The sequence below is a fragment of the Prionailurus bengalensis genome, chromosome E3 (assembly GCF_016509475.1).
Source record: "Prionailurus bengalensis isolate Pbe53 chromosome E3, Fcat_Pben_1.1_paternal_pri, whole genome shotgun sequence".
NCBI classification, from domain to species: Eukaryota; Metazoa; Chordata; class Mammalia; order Carnivora; family Felidae; genus Prionailurus; species Prionailurus bengalensis.
The window spans coordinates 34477880-34498747 of NC_057357.1; the positions used below are offsets into that span (position 1 = coordinate 34477880).

At 50.8% G+C, this 20868-nt stretch overlaps 1 protein-coding gene across 2 annotated transcripts in view; it reads right to left on the reverse strand.

Annotated features, from left to right (window-relative positions):
• ABAT (4-aminobutyrate aminotransferase) overlaps window positions 1–20868 on the reverse strand; it is a 91256-nt gene that overhangs the window by 23423 nt on the left and 46965 nt on the right. For both annotated transcript variants that reach the window (XM_043560558.1, XM_043560559.1), the window contains exons 3-6: window positions 11394–11491; window positions 9039–9068; window positions 7391–7508; window positions 4169–4218 (exon numbers count right to left, since the gene is read on the reverse strand). In XM_043560558.1, coding sequence (XP_043416493.1) covers window positions 4169–4218; window positions 7391–7508; window positions 9039–9068; window positions 11394–11491 — 296 coding nt within the window. The remainder of the gene's footprint in view (window positions 1–4168; window positions 4219–7390; window positions 7509–9038; window positions 9069–11393; window positions 11492–20868) is intronic.

Here is a 20868-nt window from a genome sequence, read left to right on the forward strand (position 1 = left end):
TAGAACTGGGGAAAGTGAGGAGCAGAGAGGTCAAGCTACCTGCCCCGAGTCACACAGACAAGAAGGGGCAGAAGCATGGCTCCAAGCGGGCTTGCTGACCTCAGATTCCATCCTCTGCCCGACCTGCAGGCAGCATCCGCCTGTAGATGTTGATGCTGCATCTGGATCCGAGTCTGCTTGGTGCAACCCAGAGACTTGGCCGGCCTGTGGGGGCCTTTGCAGGCACCTCCTTGCGGCTCCTGAGAAATCTAGCTCACTGTGAGACCAGGGTCGAGGCGAACTGCCAGCACCGGTTCCGGGGGAAGCAGCTCATGGAGGGGACGGCTGGGATGGCGGGCTGGCCGCCTGACTGCCTATCTGGGACCGGGGAAGATGTGGGGGTGGTGTTCCTGTTCGACAAAGTGTGACATTAAGAACAGAAGGTATCTGGGACTTTGGGTAGTGGGATCCAGTAAGGACAGGTTTCTAGAAGCTTTGCTGTCAGGCTCAGCAGTCCTGAAGTGCAGTGTGAAGGGGATGGGCTTTGGTTTAAGCGGCTGTGCAACCTGGAGCAAGTCACTTAACCTCTCTGGTCTTCACAGTCCTTATCTGCCAAAATGGGGGCTCCTCCCTTGGTGCTTGTCGGCAGCCAGTGAGACGGCAGAGCAGAAGCTGAGGCAGCAACTTAGTCTAGACGAACGGTCAGGAAGGCGGACAGGCCTGGGGGTCACAGTGATGGCACGTGTCTTACCTGACCAGGTCCCCACTCCCCCATGTCACGGACGTCAGACTGCACCCATCACTCACTGCAATGACTGTGCACTGACCATCGTACAGATAAATGATCACTGTACAAATTGTGGGCACTGTCACGAGTGACCCTGGTGACATAAGAAATTGTAACTGGAGCCCAGAAAATGGATCCAGGGGTCGTGCCTTCATTTTTGCAGCCACGTGAAATAATTATGTGGGAGTATGAGGATCGCATGGCTGGGGGACAAATGGGTTGATCAGCCCCTTCACGGAACCTCAACGGCCTGGCAGGACCCTGCCCTCCACTTGCAAATTACCATCATCACCGAGTGAGTGCACCCCTAGCCAAGAATTTGGAAGACGCAACGTGTCGGCCAATGGTCCCCCAGCCTGATGCCCGGGGTGCACCTGGCTTCTCTAAGACCGTGCCGGGGGGCTCCTTTCACTTGCCTAAGCCCAGACTTCTGCGGCAGAATGACGTCAGCAGGGACTGTGGTCCCGATCGATCTAGACCGTGACCTCACCGGCACCCAGAACGGTGCCCGGCATGCAGTAGGTATTCAATCAATAATCAATGACTGAACAAATGTCAAGAAACGAGGCTGAAGCAGCAGGAGCCAGACCGCGAAGGGCTTTGCATCTGAAGCGGGGGAGGTGGGGCGCACTCTGGGGGCCGCGGGTGCAGTTTGGAGGCAGTGAGCGTGGGCCTGACGGGGGGGGGGGGCGGTCCACAGGGGCCACTGGGAAAACGCAAGGTCAGGACAGGTCCCGACAGGGTGAGGGTTGAGAGGTGGGTGGGAGGAAGGGAGGATGAAGCGGCTCCCAGGTTCCTGGCACAGACAGGTGGGGGCAGGGCATCCCTGAAATCAGAATCCCCGAAGTCACGTGTTTTCAGGGAGGATTCTGCCTCTGCAGGCAGCTGACACTGCAAATGTGTGTGACATGTTTGTTGACACATTTTTCCCAGCACCAACTGCCGAGGCATCTGGGATCCGCACAACGTTTCGAAACAAAGCCAGGCTCTGGATGTAAACACACCCGCGGAGCCTCCCCAGTGGCCTCGCCAGGCACCTTCAGAGGGGGACCTTCAGAGGGGGACGCCCTTTCTGCTCCCGCAGCTCCTGAATTTGTGCGTCCCCAAGCCCCTCCCCAGCGGGGCACAGCCGTTTGTGAGAAGGGAAATGTAGCTCTTTCCTATTCTTTTCAACTCTGCCAGTTACAAGGGGCTTTAAGCTCGGGGAGTGGGCTCCCAATGCTCCGCGCCCCCCCCCCCCCAATCCCTGCTGTCTTAGATTCCTCTTTTTAGGAGTCACACTCCCTGTGCCACCCTGGGTAGGACGAAAGTCCCCCAGGGACACCTGGTGTGGCTGAGGATGTGCAGCAGCAACGAACTCACATGCTACTGGGGGCAGGAACGTCCACAAGCAGCTGGGGACGCTGGCAGGAGCCGCTGAAGCCGCTCTCGTGCGCGCACGGCCATGGGCAGGAGGGTGGCTTGGCCTTGAGTCCCGTGGCCGCGCATGCATGTGTTCCCCGGAGCACACGTGCTCCAACGTTCTAGAAGGATGCAGCCCAAGGGCCCGTCGGCAGTAGCATGAGGTGGTCCCTGGCAGTGCGTGCACACAATGGAAGGCCGTGAAGCCCTGAGAGTGCACGGTCTGCGGCCACACACAAGGATGGACCCCGCAGACGGACTTCGAGGGAAACAAGCCACCGGGCACGCTAAAGACCATGCATGCTGTGGTTCCATGTATGCGGGTAAAGAACGGAGGAAACGCACGTCTGCCGTTAGGGGAAGGGCATCCGGGCAGGGGTGCATGGTGGGGAGACCAGGTGCAATTCATGCATTCCCAACTGGGGTGAGAAACCGCTTCCCCCCTGTGGTGTGGGGAGCACAACCGTCTACACGGTATGTGTTTACCATATTGCAGAGGGATGCTGTAGATGGCACAATTTCTGCCCATCCCGGGACCCAGAACTTGTAGATGCGATTAAGGTTCTTGATCAGCTCAGATGGGGACAGTGTTCTGGATTTTCAGGGTGGGCTGAGTGCAACCACATGAGCCCTTGGCTAAGAGCAGAAACAGGAGGAAGGCAGAGAGGACCGGCCACTGCTGGCTGGAGGACGGAGGGACCGCACGGAAACCATTAGAACGAGGTGCCAGGGACCTGCATGAGCACAGGAGCAGATTCTGCCCCAGAGCCTCGGCTAAGAGCTTCTGGGCGCCTTGTGAGACCCTATGCAGAGCCCGCCAGACCCCTGGCCCACAAAATCCATGCCAAGATACCCGGGTGTTGTTGCAAGCCTCTAAGCCGGCGGTAATTTGCGACGGTAGTAACAGGAAATGTGGCGGCATTAAAACTGTGTGACGGCGGGAGCAATTAGGAAAATCGTGTCTAAAAGGGCTCCTTAAGGAAGTGATAACAAAGCAGAACTGAGACAATTCACTGAGCAGTGCGCTCGGGGCTGGAAGGGATGCGCGCTTCTGCGCGGGTTATATCCAGTGTGACTGTTCAGCAGCTTCCTGCCCCTCTCCTGCAGGGGTGCTCGCCTCGGGGCCCCTCCACCCCCTCTTCTCCGCTAGGGGCACCTGGCAATGTCTGCAGACAGGTTTGCTTCTCAGAGCTGAAGAGGGATGCTGCTGGCACCGAGCAGGTGAGAACCTGCTCACAGGTTCTCTCCCTCGCAGAGAACCACCTCTGTAACCATCACCAGTGCCGAGGCTGACATCAGCCTGTGTGGTCCCTAAATCTGCACGCTGTCAGGTCCCTCCGGCTTGGCTCTGGCCACGCTGTCCTCTTTTACTCCTCAGCCTCGAAGCTGCTCTCCCACCCTCTCCCCTCTCCCTGCAGGGGCCCTGGAGGCACCTCCTCCTTCAATCTCAGCTCAAAGGTCACTTCCTCGGAATCCTTCCCTACCCCCCCGCCCCCCGCAATCCCCCAAACCCCCAGCTCCTGTGGGTTTAACTCCCAGCACCTCCTCCTGCTGTGTGACCTCGGATAAATACTTAACCTCTCTGTGCCTCAGTGTCCTCATCTGTAGGATGGGGATGACAGCAGAACCTGCCTCGCAGACTTGTCAACATCACAGCTGTGAAGTGGTGAACATGGCGTTTGGCACATACTATGCTCTCAAAAAATGTCCACCGTTGTCACCACCGTGACTGTTTCGCGCCCACACAGCACTGTTTGCCTCTCTCTGTAGCACTTAATATGGATGCAATTCGCTACTTACCTGTGTGGTTACCTACTGCCTCTGTGGGAGTGGGCACTGTGTGGCTTTGCTCACCAAGGCATTTCAAGTGCCTAGCACATAGTATGTGCTCAATAAACATTTGTGGAATGAATGAATGAATGAGCGAGTGAATGGGGTATTTCCCAAGGCTGCCCAATGACACTCTAGATCTCCATGAACACTGTGTAACCTGGGACTCACCGCGTTTTGAGGCTGTTGGACCAGCTTCAGGAGAGCGGGGTGGCTGTAGCCTGTGGAGAGGGGGCATGGTTAGGGTCTTGGTTAGAGGCCCGCACGGCACACAGGGTCCCTGTGCCCCTCCCCCACACCTGCCCCTCCCTTCACAAGGGGCCCTGTTATCTCTTGCAGACAACAAGACCCACTCCTCGGGTCCACCCAGACCTCTGGACTTAGAATCACTCAGGCTGCCGCCGGAAACCTTCACCAAATTCTCTCATCGATCCTGAAACCCGGGTGTGAGCCTTACCGGGCTAGAACCCTAGACAAGGCAGTGAACGAAAGGTTAAGGCACATTCAGGACCGGGGCTGGGAGTGCTTCCCCGGGCCAGTGTGATGAACCATGGCCCTCACCTTCTTCCCAGGACCGCTGCTAGAGTCGAATCAGGAACTGAGCGTGTCAATGATGCAGTCTGCAACCCTGTGACATGCACGCCTGACCCTTCGTGCGTTTGCTGCTTCCTGGAGCCCCGCTGCCTCGACTGCCCAGCGCGAAAGGGCTTAGGATACCCTTTGACTCAGCAACTGCCCTGCTATGAATTCGCCCTCCGCACGCGAATGTAGACCAACGCACAAATCTTAACCATGACGCTTCAATATCTCCAGGCCCAAAAGCAACCTAACACACGCCAGAAGCCCTAAACCAAGAGAAAGCCCGTGATACTCTGTCAGCAGGAGCCTTTATCGGAAGGGAGGGAAACTCACTGGGGCCAGAGCGCCCCGGCCTCAAAGCCTGTGCTTCTAGTTTCTGTTCCTCGTTCCCAACGCTGGCTGTGACTCCCGCGGGATGGCCAAGTCTGTGGGGGGCGCGCGGGGGCCACAGAGGTCAGGAGACCAGACTGGAAGACCCTCCAAGGCAGTGGCCAAATGTGCCGCTCAAAGGACACCAGGTGAACGATGAATGACATGGGGATCTGTGACACGGCGAGAGCCTGGAACTTTCGCAACAGGAGAGACCTATTTTCTTTAAACCAACTCGCTTTTTAGTTTAGATACACTTGCTCTGAAAGGAGAGAGGCCCGCCCGAGGCTCTGGGCCTGGGGCCCGCTCTGGCCTGTGAGAGGAGAGGAGGCTAGCAAGCTCAGAGGGGAGGGGAGGCCCCACTGTCACCCCGGGCAGACTTTCTCCTCTGCGGCATCGCAGAGTGAAGGGGCTTGAAGAGCCTTGTGGTTTCACTCTGCCTGGTGGGAGGAGGGTGGGCCCCGGGGGGGGTGGGCGGAGGGGACCTGGTGTCCCAGGGGACAGAGCTGTGAGCAGCCTCTCTGATCTCCCACCCAACTTCTTGGCCTGCTGGGCCCACAGCTGCAGGGTGTCTGTTAGTCAAGGAAGCAGGCTTCTGTGGGTTTTTTCCAACCGTACTGTGGCCAGAGGCTTTCAGTTCTGGTTCTTTATTGTGCTGCCTGGGTGTTTATGACTTTCTTGCCTCAGTAGATAAGCCAGTTCCAGGGAAATCTTACTAAGTCACAGGTGCAGCCTGTCTTAGTGGCTTCAGAAGGAGAGATGAGAGCAAAGCCAGTCCATATGGATCAGGAAAACCCACGCTTGAGCTTTCAAAGCCGTGGGACCCCCACACTGCAGGGCAGGGGTGGCCGTCTGCGAGGTGGCTATCACAGGAATAAACTTAGAAGGCAGACACTGTTTGGTTCAAATCCTTGGGCTCCCTGGACATGCTGGGCAGACCCCATGGCCTCTTGAAACCTGGTCCCCGTGGGCAAGGTGGAGACGATGATGAAAGGCCCGATGTCATGGGGCTGCTGCAGGGGTCTAACGGGATAATGTGTAAGGTGCTCAGCAATGTGCCTGGCATCTGGCACATCCCCAGTAGTGGCCAGTTAGAAAAAAATCCCATCAAAGACTAGAGATAGGGGAAGAAAATGGCCGCAAGAAAACTTTCACAGCTCCCAGTATTTTCCCAACTTGTGCCGGCCTGTTCCCCAGGACCCCACACGTTTGGCGGCCGGCTGGGGTTGAGAAGTGAGGGAGGCCCTCGGGGGCTTGGAGGGGGGGCAGGGAGGAGCCAGCTGGGAAGAGAATGGCCTGCAGCCCGTGGCCGATACATGGCAGAACCGGGATCTGACCCTGAGAACTACAGCCTGGCCCTTCCACTCCGACACAGAGCACGGACCGGGTTGTGCAAATCACAGAACCCCAGACACCTTCAGAGGCCAAAGCATCTCTGAATGATGGGCTTCCCAAAAAGAACGAGTCACCTTAGTGTCTAATCGCATCTTAACGGGAAATAAACAGGGGCTGGCATCATGCACCAAGGGACAGGCTTCACCAGACGAGACGCTTAGCCCACAGACCACTAAGCACAGCAGCAACCTGCGTGTCTGAGTCAGCCCTACGTGCCCCGCGTCTGCCGCGCCCTCCTCTGGCAGCAAGCCTGGAGGTGAGCCTGGTGAGGCAGACGCAGCCGTGGCCCCCCACTGCTCACCTTGACTAGGCGGCCACCCCTCTCCTGGCTGCCCACGTGGGGGTTGGGAATGGCTCCAGCCACCTCCTTCTCTGGAAATCTGCCCTTGGTGAATGGAAGCTCCTTTGCCCAAAAGATGAGCCACGTGCTTCCTTCTGGCAGCTAATGGGCAATGACTGACTAGCACTGGGTACAAAAAGGCCAGCCTCTTTGGCACAGTCTGGGACCAACTCTAGGGTGCAATTCATGCTCCAGAACCACCCCCCAGGCCCCATTGTGGGATCAGGCCATGGCTAGTCTCTGGCTGAAACCTCATCCTTCTTACCCTTCCCTGCCTCCCCAGTCTCCTGAGAGTGTGCCCTTAATAAGCGACTTGCACAGAACCCCTGCCTCAGGCTCTTCTTCCAAGAGACCCAACCTAAGACAGCTGACATTGGAGGCTGTGGTCCCGCAGACCTGGGTTCACGTCCTGGCCATGCTTCCCCCGCAAGCTGCATCAATCCCCTCTCTGAGCTTTGCTTATCTATCAACAAAATGGGGGTATTAATACACACTCACCTTGCGGGTTTTCCAGGAAGAATAAATAAGAGAAGACATCTAAAGTCCCTATGATAGACCCTCTACCCATGACTTGTTCTTTTTCTCTGCCCTTGAGTAAAGAGTCTGGCAACACACAGGGATGGGGCTGCTGGAGGGAGCAACTAAAGTCAGGACGGCCACAACTAACGGAGAGAGGACATACATCCAAGGGTGGATTTCCCAGCTCTTACCTATGGGGACAGAGGAAATCTGGGAGTAAAGGTCCAACATCCGGTTGCCATCCACATCGACCAGGTAATTGCCTCGGCTCTCTTCGTAATTGCAGAAAAAATGCACAGCATCTGCATTCTTGGGGAAAGTAGAGACTGGTTCAGGATCGCTACAATCCCCTAGACTCCCCATCTTTTGGGATGAAGCTTGAACTGGTGAGGTAAGCCATGTTTTGTCCATTCTATGGTCACACAGAGGGGGTATTTGGTTGCTTACACGAATGGTTTGCTTTATAATGGTTTATTAAGCTGTGAATTAGTATTTTATGAGTTTTTCTGTATGTGTTTTATATATCATAGCAACAGAAGGTTCAGATATAAATCTGAAGAAGATTCTGATGTTAAGGTGTACATGGTAAGCATTAGAGCAACCACGAAGAAAACTGAAAAATATATAGTAACTATGAAAGAAACGAAAATGGTACATTAGAAGATATCCACTGAATGTAAAAAAAAAAAAAGGAGGAACAAAAAATATGAGACACATAGAGAACAAAAGGTAAAATGGAAGATGTAAATACCACCATATAGGTAATACATTAACTGTGTGCACATGAAACAGCCCAATAAAAAATCAGAAACTGTCAGACTGGATAAAAAGATACAACTATATGCTGTCTACATGAGACATACTTTTGATTCAAGGATACAAATATGTTGAAAATAAAAGGATGGAGAAGGGTACATGATTCTCACAGCAATCCTAAGAAAGCTGAAATGGTTTATACTAATCAGACAAAATCACCTGTAAAACAAAGAAACAAAAATGCTTCTGGAGGTGAAGTCCACTAAGAAGATATAACAATTATAAACACGTAAGCACCCAATAACAGAGCCCCAAAATACAGGAAGCAAAAATGGGAAGCATATAAGAAAAATATAGTTATAAGAGAATAGCTGGCAAATTTAATATTTGCTTTTGATAGTGTATAGAACAACCAGGCAGAAGATTAGCAAGGAAGGGGAGCCTGGGTGGCTCTGTCATTTAAGTGTCACACTTCGGCTCAGGTCATGATTTTGTAGTTCGTGGGTTCCAGCCCTGTGCTGGGTTCTGTGCTGACAGCTTGGAGCCTGGGGCCTGCTTAGGATTCTGTGTCTCCCTCTCTCTCTGCCCTTCCTAGTTCTCTGTCTCTCTCTCTCAAAAATAAAAAAACATTAAAAAAATTAAAAAAAAAAAGAAGATTAACAAGGAACCAGGACTGGAACAACACTCTCAACCGACAGATCCCACAGACACTTTTACAGAACACTCCATCCAATAGTGGTAGAGTACACGTTGTCCTCAAGTGCCTGGGGAATATCTTCCAAGACAGACCATATAAAAGCCTCAGTGAGAGGACTGCATTCACACAAAATATATTTTCCAACCACAACAGAATGAAATTGGAAATGAGTAACAGAAAGGAGAAGCTCACCAAAAAGTGGAAATTAAACACCACATAAGTAACAAATGAGTCAAAGAAGAACTCACAAGGGAAATTAGAAGCAAAAAAACAAAAAAGGTTTAGAACAAAGTTGCATTTTTTTTTAAAGAGCCAGCACAGAGGAAGTGTGTCTCTCAGCTAAGTCATAACCAAGAAGCTTGGAGGGTGAGCTCATCCTCACTTACCTGAATCATATTCAGCTGTTTCATTAACTCCTGCAGGCAAGAAAAACAAAGCATTAGAGCAAGGACACACTCTTGCCCAACTAGCTTCAAGTCTTTCATATCTTCCCAGGTCTTGGGGTGTCTCCCCCTCCCCCACCACTTATACCAATCACTTCACAGTCAATTAGCCAACAATATTATAAATATTTAAAAATTGCTTAATATAAATAATTGGCAGGAAACTATTCCTGCCAGTTACATTACCAGGATAGCAGGGATTTAGCAACTTGGAAAATAATAATAAAATAAACTAAAATATTTAACACAAAAAAAACTTAAGCAAAAGGGGTTTATCTGGTGCTCATAAAAGCATAGGTTCCCCTTTTATTTTGGGGGGAAAAAGGCTTTAACACCCTGTTAGAAAATATAAAATCAACTGAAAACAGAAACTTGCACATCAAAGAACGATTTGTAATTATAATCTAAACACTCCATAAACCACATGCACATATAGAAATTGGGAATTATAAATTGGGAATTGGGACCTAGTTCCTTTGCTATTACAAGTATTTAATCTCTAAAAATAATCCAGCCTAAAGTCAACCAATAGCAATGACAAGAATATAAAAAATTATTCCAGGTACTTCTCCACTATGAAATGAAAATCTGCCTCTCCTCCATAGAAATATGCATGAAAAAGTCTCTCCTTCGGTTAGCAAAACACTATCAAAATAACTACAATCACTTGCGTTAATACAAAGATTTCTGGATTTATAAAGTGGTTGCAATGACAAAAGGCCTATCTTTTTTTTTTTTTTTAAACAGGAGAAAAGCATACAAATTTAAGTTTTACATGACATGGGAGTCTTCACAAGGAAATGAAGACTGGAAGGAACAAGTTAGAAACTTGTTAGAACACTAGTTAGAAACTAACATTTTTACATTAGTTTCGATAAGAATGGACAGTCACGTAGAAACACGGTAGGTTAAGGAGTATGTAGTAATTATAATCAGCACTGTCATCTTCTAAAAAATTCATTTCTGCTTGTTGCTGGAAGATATAGATGCCAAATGACTTTTGTGCCCACAAAACTGCTAAACTCTCACGTTCATCTCAGTAAGTTATATACATGTTCTTTTGAATTTCTTTTTTTTTTTTTAATTTTTTTATTCTTAAGTTAGTTATCGTGCATTGTAGTCTTGGCTTCAGGAGTAGAACCCAGTGATTGATCGCTTACACAGGACACCCGGTGCTCATCCCAAAAAGTGCCCTCCTCAATGTCCATCACCCATTTACCCCATCTCTCCACCCACCTCCCCTCCAGCAACCTTCAGCTTGTTCTCTGTATTAAGAGTCTCTTATGGTTTGCCTTCCTCTGTTTTGATCTTATTTTTCAAAAAGGGGCATCTTCTGACAGTAAAAAAAAAAAAAAAAAGAAAAAAAAGTGACACTGCAGATAAAATCTGCAAAACCTGCAGAGAAAAGAGCCAGTGTGTATTAAAAAGGTTTACACTGCTGTTTTTTAGGTGCAAACATTAGAATATTGTACATCACAACACAGAGTCAAGGTTAATCAGCCTCCTGAAGTGTGTAATATGCAGGCTTTGTAGTATCTTTGAGGAGAAGTCCCAGCCTCCCTCATCAGACTTGTCTTGTGCCTCTTCCATCTCACACAATAACATCTATCCCAGTGTGTCTCATATGCCACGTCCTGTCACCCTGCACACCTCTCTCCACCGGGTCTACAACAGAATGCACTCCTATGGTGAATTCTTCCTTTTTATCCTTCAAGGTCAAGACCAAGGGCCTTTGCTACCCTCGCCCTCCGCCATCTAGCATTGCCATCTGACTTGGTTTCAAGGTCAAGAGAATGAGGTAGGAGTGGTGGCAGACCGGAGTGGAGCCTAGACCTCATGAGACTCCTCGTGCGGTCACCTCTGCCATCACCGTGAGGACGAGCCTGGCCCCGCTTGCTGGAGGATGCTAGAGATGTATGGAGCAGCACCACATCACTGCACTGGCCAAGACAAGCTTAGCCTAGATCATCCCACAGTGGCCAGTCATCACACAGGCACATAGATGGACCCACCAGAGCTGCCTGGCTAACTCCCAGTGAACCCTAGATGCAGCAGCAAGCTGTATGCTACGGAGGTTTTGTGCTTGTTTGTTACACAGCAGTATTGTGACAACAAATAACGGATACATCTCCCCTGAGAAGCCTTCTTTGACTTGTTATGGCAGAATGTCTTGGAACTCTAGTGGTAAGCTCTCTGAAAGCAGCTAAGAATATAGGTCTCTAAGCTCGGCTGTGTTCTTGCCTCATGGACCCTTCTCACTCTGTTCTTAAGGACACCACTCAAGTGTGCTCAACTCACCCGAGATCTAGGCCCAGGGACTTCGGTCTTCATCAGGGGCCCGTCATAATCAAATTCGACGTCGATTTTGGCTGCGGCCTGACTGATGTGTCTGGAGCCTGGCAGTAAAGAAAGTTGATGAGGATCCCTGGAGACGGTAGATATGAGAATTCTGCCCTAACAGATGCCCAACGACCCCAACGGAAGCCATGCCAGGACCTCAACCCCATCTGAGCCAGACCACCCACAAACACAGAGTCTGGCCAGACCTGGGCACCACCAAAACACTGAGGATTCTAAAAAACAGGAAATCCCAGTGCTAGTGAAGTTGTAGGCAAACAGGCATTCTCATGTCCCGTTGGCGTGAGTACCAGCTGATGCTGCCTTCCTATTCCTTTCGACTGAGGCATCTCCTTTCAGGGTTCATCCTAAGAGAATGACGGGACCAGTACACAAAAATGTAGGTTAAAATATTCATCCTAGTACTGTCTTTTAACAAAAAGAGAAAACAGTGGAGGGCAGCTAAACAGACTATGACACCTTCCACCATTTCGTGGACAAGGAACATCAGGTATCTGTTCATGGTACTGAGGTGGGCAGTTTGAATATTTATGGACATGGAAAGATGCCCGCAGCATTAGCATGTGAAAGGTCAGATTATAAAAACTACCCAATTTTTGTCAAAATTTAATCCGTATGCAAGTGTATAGCCAAAAGTACATAGAGACCAGAGTTTCTCAGCAGCACCACTGCCATTTGGGTCCAGATAACTCTGTTGGGGGGTCGTCCTGTGCCCTGGAGGATGTTTGGCTGGATGCCAGCATCACCTCGCCCTGAGTTGTGCCCCGAGTTGTGACATTCAGAAATCACCTGGGAGTGAATAATCAAATGGCTCAATACAGGCGGTCCCCACTTACAGATGCTTTTTATTAAAAAATAATAATAAGTGTTGGGTACAAGTCACTTGGTTGAGATCCTTTTCACACTTTTGCATGGTAATAAATGTAGAGAGGGGAGTTCCCAGGCTAGACCCGTAAGGCTTTTGAGCTCAGCATGTTGCTGAAGTAAAGGGCAGTCTTAATCCCAAGTCTTTTTAAAAAGAATTAAAAATGACATTTATCATTTTTGAGAGAGCGTGAGCAGGGGAGGGTCAGAGAGAGAGGGAGACACAGAATCCGAAGCAGGCTCCACACTCTGAGCTGTCAGCACAGAGCCCGACGCGGGGCTCGAACTCACAAACCGTGGATCATGACCTGAGCTGAAGTTGGACACTTAAGGTCACCCAGGCGCCCCTAAAATGTTTTTATTTTAAGTTTATTTATTTATTTTGAGAGAGACAGAGAGAGTGTGAGTGGGAGAGGGGCAGAACGAGAGAGAGAGAGAGAGAGAGAGAGAGAGAGAGAGAGAGAGAGAGAGAGAAAGAATTCCAAGCAGGCTCTGAGCTGCCAGCACAGAGCCCAACACAGGGCTCTTTCCCATGAATGGTGAGATCATGACCTGAGCCAAAACCAAGAGTCGGATGCTTAACTGACTGAGCCACCCAGGCGCCCCCCAGGCTTGATCCCTTACTGAAAGACAGCTGTGGAGAACCGACCATGGTAAGTGTGGGGTGACTAACCGTCAGTAACCCCTAGAGATCCCTTCAACGTCCCTGCTCGTCGTTGGCCTTCCCAGGACGTATGTGGCAACTGGGAAATGTTCCCTCCTCTTTCTTGGCACCTCCCATTAGACTGGGGAATAACTAGACACTGTATTATCGTTTCCTTTACATAAGAGAGAAAACCAAAACTCAGAGAAGCAAAGAACCGTTCTAGGATAGGTCTCTCCCTCCAGCCCTCTCTGTCACGCACACACACACACACACACACACACACACACACACACACACACAGCGTGCCAAGCCATACAAAGCAATGATATGAAAAAACCTATTTAAATGCATTCTTAATTTTCCATAATTGCTTTGGATATCAAAGAGGGTTTTTGAATTAATTATGTAACACAATGGAACCCTGTGAACGTAAAGTCCAGTTAGAATCCAACGCTGCCCTTATTTCAAGGCATGAGGCAGCCGGCTTTTATTGTCTTCTGTTTGATCTTAAAATGAAAAGGGAGTCCCTCCAGAGTCTGTTCCATTAGCAGAGAGCTAAAAGGTCGTGGAACATACTGATGACTTCTTTTTTACATTAAGCTGTTTATTTCTTCCTTGGCCAGAACTCAGGGCTACAGGTCAAGACCGATTCCAGCTAGACCTGCATAACACGGGGACGTGTGTTTGGATAAAAACAGTTCTTAACTGGTGCTGATCCTGCTTTGTTTCCAGTAAGGGGGAGAGTGCAAAGTTCAAAGTTTGCAAGTTATCCTCCAATGAGGACACGTAAGTCCTCTCTTCCTTCTCCAGAAAGTGTCCTGACGCCATGCTGCGGCAGTCAGATGTCCCGGGGTCTGCAAGATGGAAATGCTGGCCCCGGAAGCAGGTCCCAGTGGGAGCTGCGGCTAAAAGGGTCTCAGGGGAATGACGGGGTGAGTGGGGTCTTGTGGAGCTACAAGTATGGGGATGCCGAGGCTGCGGGCAGACGCAGGGCGGGGAGTGGAGAGAGGGTGAGAACCCGTCCCTGGGGATTGGGGACGGGTCAGGCACGAGATGGGGAAGCTGAGGGCCAGGTGCCAGGAAGACAGGTCTATACCGAGAGCTGCATTGGTTCCTCCCATGTGCCAAGTCTTCGCGGGTGTGGATGGAAGAGGGCCCAGGGGCTCTGGGCAGAGATCCTGGAAACCACAGCCCAGTACGTTTGCTGGGTTCGTGCTATCGAACAAGGGGAGACGGGGTAGCAAACACAGATTCAGCATCCACTGCGTGCTAGGCAGGCAGACTCCCATCTCCCATGTGTGTTAATCCATCCACAACCCTCTCGAGTGATGGTTCTCAGGTTATAGATGAGGAGCAGAGAGGTGAAGCGACTTTCCCAAGGCCACACAGCTAGTGAGTTGCAGAGCCCACATTTGAACCCAGGTCCAATGCTTTTGCCTTTCCTACACTATCTCAACTTCGACCTCCTGTAGAGGAAAAAAGCCAAATTCCAATACAAAGAATGTTCTCCTAATGATAATACATAGTGCCACAAGCCATGAGAAGAAAGAGCACAACTTAAATTCCCTGGGATCGCTTCCATCAAGTCACATGAGCAGAGAGGCATGTGACTCTGCGTGCCGGGCCTCGTCCTGAGCACTGCACATGGACTGCCTCACTTAAGCTTGAATCCCCTCTGGGAGGTAGGTGTTGTGATTGCTCCCATGTTACGGAAGCAGACACTGAGGCCCAGAAAGGTCAACTAATCTGCCCACAGTCACGCAGCTAGTAGGCAGCTAGGTGGAACATTTGACCTCTCCTGTCCCAGACGCTCCGAGTCTAAGTGACGCTGCTCACGTCATCTTGAGCCGGTCTTTGAAATGAAACGTTTATACTGAACCATCCGGCATTTTCACTCACGAATGACACAGCACAGCCGGGAGAGCCGGCACGGTGGGGAAGTCCAGCCCAGCCCTCTGCCTCTGAAACGAGGCCGGCCACCCTCGCAGCCTTGACCAACTGGAGTCAATGTTTAACTCCAAGCTATAGAAACAGCCATCAGATGCGTTTAATGTTCTCTTGATCTTTATACTGAGAGTAATAAATGGATGCTGTTTTCCCAAACAGCAAGGGCTCCATATGTGAGCCAGGCCAAAGTCAAGGTCAAGTTCAATCGGAGTTGGGTGCTCTGCTCTTCTTTTAAAAAATCTCCCCCTCCCCAACTGTCCACCCCACTTATTTTTTTTTTAACCAATTAAGATCTGTAACTTTAATAAACATCTGGAGAATACCAGTAGCCTACATTGCTATATTCCATGCTGTCCCGGAGAAGTGTCGTTCCGTAGAATCCGTTTACGTCTGATAGACCTCCAGGAAGAACATGCAGTATAACCTATCATCCCATACAGGTGCCCAGACTCATACTGGAGGCACAGCTGGCTGGAACCCTCTTCCCAAGACGGGAGGCCAGAAGCTTCCTGAACTGGTTCTGTGTTATCCCCATATCCTCAGCATGTTGTTCAGCCTCTTTGGATCCTCTCCCAGCAGCGAGAAAGAGCATCACACGTCTTCCAGCTACGTATCAGGGTTTGAACATCTGGATTCGTGTGGTCAGTGAGCAAATGTGGTTTTGAATGATCTACACACGCTGAATATCAGAGCGTAACCGTGCCACGGAATGCTGGCGTCGTATCAGCCAGTATAAATCATACTTTCAGGGAAGGTCGTGCACAGAGTCTTGTCTTTGTGTCCTCCATAAACCTGCAATTGCTGGTGGCAACGTAACTCACAGACACGGACACATTTCTCCAGGTAAGTGGTCACCATCGCTGTTCCTAGGGTCCGACACACTCTCGGTGAGATCGTGAGTTTCACAGACCCACACACGGTCACCAGTACGGATGCTGTGGGCATGGGTGGACTGATCAGGGCTGCAGCCACTGAACACAAGGTCATGCACCTGCTTCGTGGAAAGCTCGGTTTGCTGGAGCCCTCTGGAGGACCCAGAGCAGGAATCCATTCCGTGCATTTAATGCTACAGAATGTGAGGCCTGACCATGAGCACCTTTGGGGCACCTTCCTAAACTGTGGCAAGACAGCTGACACTCCGAGGGCCACAGCATTCAAAGATCTCAAGCCGTGGGGCGTCTGGGTGGCTCTGGAGGTTGGGTGTCCGATTCTTGATTGTGGCTCAGGTCACAGTCTCACGGTTTGTGCGACTGAGCCCCGCATCGGGCTCTGCATTGAGCGTGGAGTCCGCTCAGGATTCTCTCTCTCCCTCCCTCTCCGCATCTCCCCTGTTTGCGTGAGTGCACGCTCTCTCTCAAAATAAACCTTAAAAAAAAGATCTCAAGTCATTTATTGTTCTTCACGTTGAAGGTGACCACAGTGCCACCTGCTTGTCCCGCAGAGAGGATTCGCCATCTAGAACGAAGGCAGAGAACTCCTCTTGTAGCTGAGGCTGTTGCACGCACCCTCCCGTCTTAACACTGTAGCAGCGGATGGTGTGGCCACTGGAACCAGTGTAAAAGGCAACATTCTTTCAGCATCGAGGAGGCAGCTCACTTTGGAGACATGGCCAACGCTCTTCTGACTTGCCAGATACAAGCTCAGCTGGTTTTCTCTGCTGAACAGGAAAGTTCCCCATTATGTGAATGGCATTCGATGTGGCTTGGGGCCCCTCAAGCCTCCTTCGGGGGGCTCATCAGCATCTCCTGGCTCTGAGGATACTTATAAAGAGTTCTTTGATCCCTTCGTGAAGGAGGCCACGGTGTGAGTTTCTGCCACATGTACAGGGACACCATCTCACAGCGACTCCCAATCTCACTGGTAGAGTCAACTCCATCACAATCAGAATGAGGAGTTTCTTTCTTTTTTTTTTAAAAAATTTTTTTTAACGTTTATTTATTTTTGAGACAGAGAGAGACAGAGCATGAACAGGGGAAGAGCAGAAAGAGAGGGAGACACAGAATCTGAAACAAGCTCCGGGCCGTCAGCCCACAGCCCGATGCGGGGCTTGAACTCATGGACCGTGAGATCATGACCTGAGCCAAAGTCGGATGCTTAACCGACCGAGCCACCCAGGCGCCCCTCAGAATGAGAAGTTTCTAATGAGTTTTGCTCTGTAGGGGTCTGAGATATCCTTTCCAGAAGGACTGTCTGGTTTCTCTTGTCCCAGATTCCGAAGAATCCATGGGCACTCCTTGAAACCGAGGACTGAAACTTCTAGGACTTCTCCCCTCTGACACTCTTGTTCTGGGCCACCTCCCACGTGAGGGCTGTAACTCTTCCTGCTCCAGCTGGCTTCCCCGTTTTTACTTTCCTTGCAGGTTCAGTGGCAAACACATCCTGTTTGGTGTCACTGTTCTTGGGAACATGAGCCTTCTTCTTCCTGTTTTTCCTCCTCGTTTTCCCTCATTCCAGCAGATGTTGGAGCGGGTTCTGGCTGCCATGCAGTCTGGTCAGCTGGGGCGTGGGGGTCCTTCTCCAAGGGGGTGTCCCATGCAAACGACAATCGTGGCAGACCAGCTGTTGCCTGTGGGTGGCCTTCACCTTTCAAATTTATGCTCGGGGGAGGGGGGCTGTTGTGAAGGGGGATCCGTCCCCCTGTTCCTGGTATTTCCTCGCTCCACGGAGAACTTTGCTTCTTAGGCTCCCGGAGACCTTCTGTTAGCTCTGAGAAGGACAGTGTTGCAGTAATGGCCGGATAAAAGGACAAGCATCACCGTCCTATGAGCTTGCCGTAATTGCTCAGACACATCACAAGCGTCACTGTCCTATGAGCTTGCCGTAATTGCTCAGACACATCGCAAGCGTCACTGTCCTATGAGCTTGCCGTAATTGCTCAGACACATCGCAGGCCTCGGGACACAGAGCTCCGTTCTGGTGTCGTTCAGGAGACGGCGGCATCTCGTTTCACCTGAGCTGAGGCATCTGGGGCAGGGACACGGCCACGGACTTGGAAAGGAGGAGACAGGCCCCTCACAGAGGGACGGAGACACAGGGGACCGTCCATCTCCAGTGGTTCTTCGTTTCCTTCTAAAACTCTGGCGGTCCTTTCGCTCAGCACAATCTATGTCTACACCTGCCGGGAGGGAGACTGCGGGCTGAGGATGTGCCTGATGATACAGGGTTTCCTTCTCCGTTACTCTCCTGGGCACTCTGTTCTCTCCAAAGGGGGCGGGAACTCTCTCGGCTGTTCGGGTCTTTTGCCAAATGCATCGCAGGTCCGGTACGGCCAGAGGGGAGTTGTGCACTATGTCGCCACTGAGCAGCAAAGTTCCAGCCCTTTCTTTCACCTGCTCTCAGGGAGGCAGCACCCCACTGAAGTTTTTGAGAACATGTTCATTGAGGAAGGTATCGGTAATTTCACCACCCGGACGTAACAGCTTTGCTGTCCAGTCTCCCGGTCTCTGCGCTCTATTTGCCGACATCAGATTATCAGTGATTGTGGGGGAGGGGCAAGAAAAAATGCCGCTGGGAGCACTGATACACGAGCCACCGTGTCTAAGGGCTCCACAGCGGTCGATGGGTGGAGATGCCACACAAACACCTAAACACCGTGGGTGTGGTGGTGGGCTGAAGCACCCTCCCTCCCTCCCTCTGGGGAACACAGGTGCCAGGCTGTGAGCTGCTCTGTGGAGATGTCCATGTGGCACCAAATCCAGCCAGTGCCACGAGAGCGAGCTTGGAAGCGGAACCCCCAGCTTCCACGGTGAGCCTTCCGATGAGACCACAGCCCTGGCTAACAGCTCAGCTGTACCCTCGTGAAAGACCAAAGCACCCAGCTAAGCTTCCCCCAGATTCCTAGACCACAGGAACTGTGACATAATAAATGTACATTATTTTAACCAGCTAAGTTAGGGCTATTTAAAAAAATATATTTTTAACGTTTATTTATTATTGAGAGACAGAGAGGCACAAAGCATGAGCAGGGGAGGGGTAGAGAGATGGGGAGACATAGAATCTGAAGTAGGCTCCAGGCTCTGCGCTGTCAGCACAGAGCCTGACTTGGGGCTCAAACTCATAAACTGTGAGATCATGACCTGAGCTGAAGTCAGTTGCTCAACCGACTGAGCCACCAAGGCGCCCCAGGGCTATTTGTTATATGGCAATAAATAACTAATATAGTGGTTAAGGTTGGAACTTTTGGGGCCAGCCAGGCTTAGCTCAAAGCCAGGTTCAGCCACTTGCTAGCACCAAGGTTCTGAGAAAGTTATGGAATTTCTCTGAGTCTCTGCTTTCCTCTCCCAGGGGACTAAATGGGTTAAATGTTAGCCACCATTTTAAAACTATTTCCCCTGGACACCTGGGTGGTCAGGCAGTTAAGTGTCAGACACTTGGTCTCAGCTCAGGTCTTGACTCAGGGTCGTGAGCTCAAGCCCTGCCGCACTGGGTGTGGAGCCTCCTTAACACCCCCCCCCCAAAAAAAACTATTTCCTTATTGCTACTTACCTATGAGCAGTGTATGAACACACATGCTCCTCTATCTTTGCCAACACGGTGGTTTAGTATTAAAAAACTCCTATCTCTGGGGCGCCTGGGTGGCTCAGTCGGTTAAGCGTCCGACTTCAGCTCAGGTCACGATCTCGCGGTCCGTGAGTTCGGGGCTCAAGCCCCGCGTCAGGCTCTGGGCTGATGGCTTGGAGCCTGGAGCCTGCTTCAGATTCTGTGTCTCCCTCTCTCTCTGCCCCTCCCCCGTTCATACTCTGTCTCTCTGTCTCAAAAAAATAAATAAACGTTAAAAAAAAAAACCTCTTATCTCTAAATCTGGCACAAGTGTGCCAAAAAAAAGATTTAACTCTTGCCAAGAAAATGCAGACCTGATAACTCTGATTAGTCATTTGTCTCTTTTTTTCTATGCATGCTTGTGTAAATATAAACGAAGGGCGTTTGCATTGTTAAAAAATATTTACTTATGTTTTGAGAACAAGCGTGCCTGCTGAGAGAATCGGAGTGCCCTGGCACCCCTGAACTGTTCCTTCTGATAGAGAGGTGTGCGAAGCAAGTAGGACCCCAGCACTGCCCTCAGTCTCCCGAGGAGACCCACTTTCCTGACGAGAAACAGAGGCTCAGAGTTCTGCCCGTGGGGGAGGCTGACTGGGTGGAATGTGGCCCAGGTGTAGGAGCCTTGACTCAAGGCTCTCCCCTGCTTGTCTCCCTGGGAAGGGATGTCCTTGAGAATGACCTACAAAGGCGGAGCCCCACAGGCCATGCTTTCTTGTCAGTGAAGCGTCCCCAGCACCTAGTACGGCACCCCGCCCCCAGCGGGTGTGAGCAGTACTAGTTATGGCCGACTCTCCCTCCCGCTAGGGGCACACTACTTGGGCATCATGCGTCGGTTTGGGTTTATTTATTTATTTATCTTTTTAAATGTTTTTATTTATTTTTGAGACAGAGAGAGACAGAGCATGAGCAGGGGAGGGGCAGAGAAAGAGGGAGACACAGAATTCAAAGCAGGCTCCAGCTCTGGGCTGTCAGCACAGAGCCCGACGCAGGGCTCGAACCCACAGACTGTGAGATCATGACCTGAGCTGAGGTCGGACGCCTAACTGACTGAGCCACCCAGGCGCCCCGGTTTGGGTTTATTTTTAACATAATAATGGGTAAGCGTTAAGATGCTTCTCTTATAACTGAATAAAATAAAACAAAACCTCAAACCTACTCACTTCTTGAGGCGATCAGGGTCAAGAACAAGGGAAGACAGACACAGTCACAGACCGGATGGTACCGGGGAGCTGGGACCCCAGAGTGCACTGTGGGAACTCGCATTGGATCCTGGGAGGGAAAGAGGCACTAAGAGAAAACCTGGTGAAATCCCCAGAGAAGTCTGGAGTTCGGGTAGCAATAATGTACAAGGTCAGCTTCTTAGTTATTGACAAGAGCATCCTCGTAATGTAAGATGTTAACCAGGGGGACGCTGGGGCC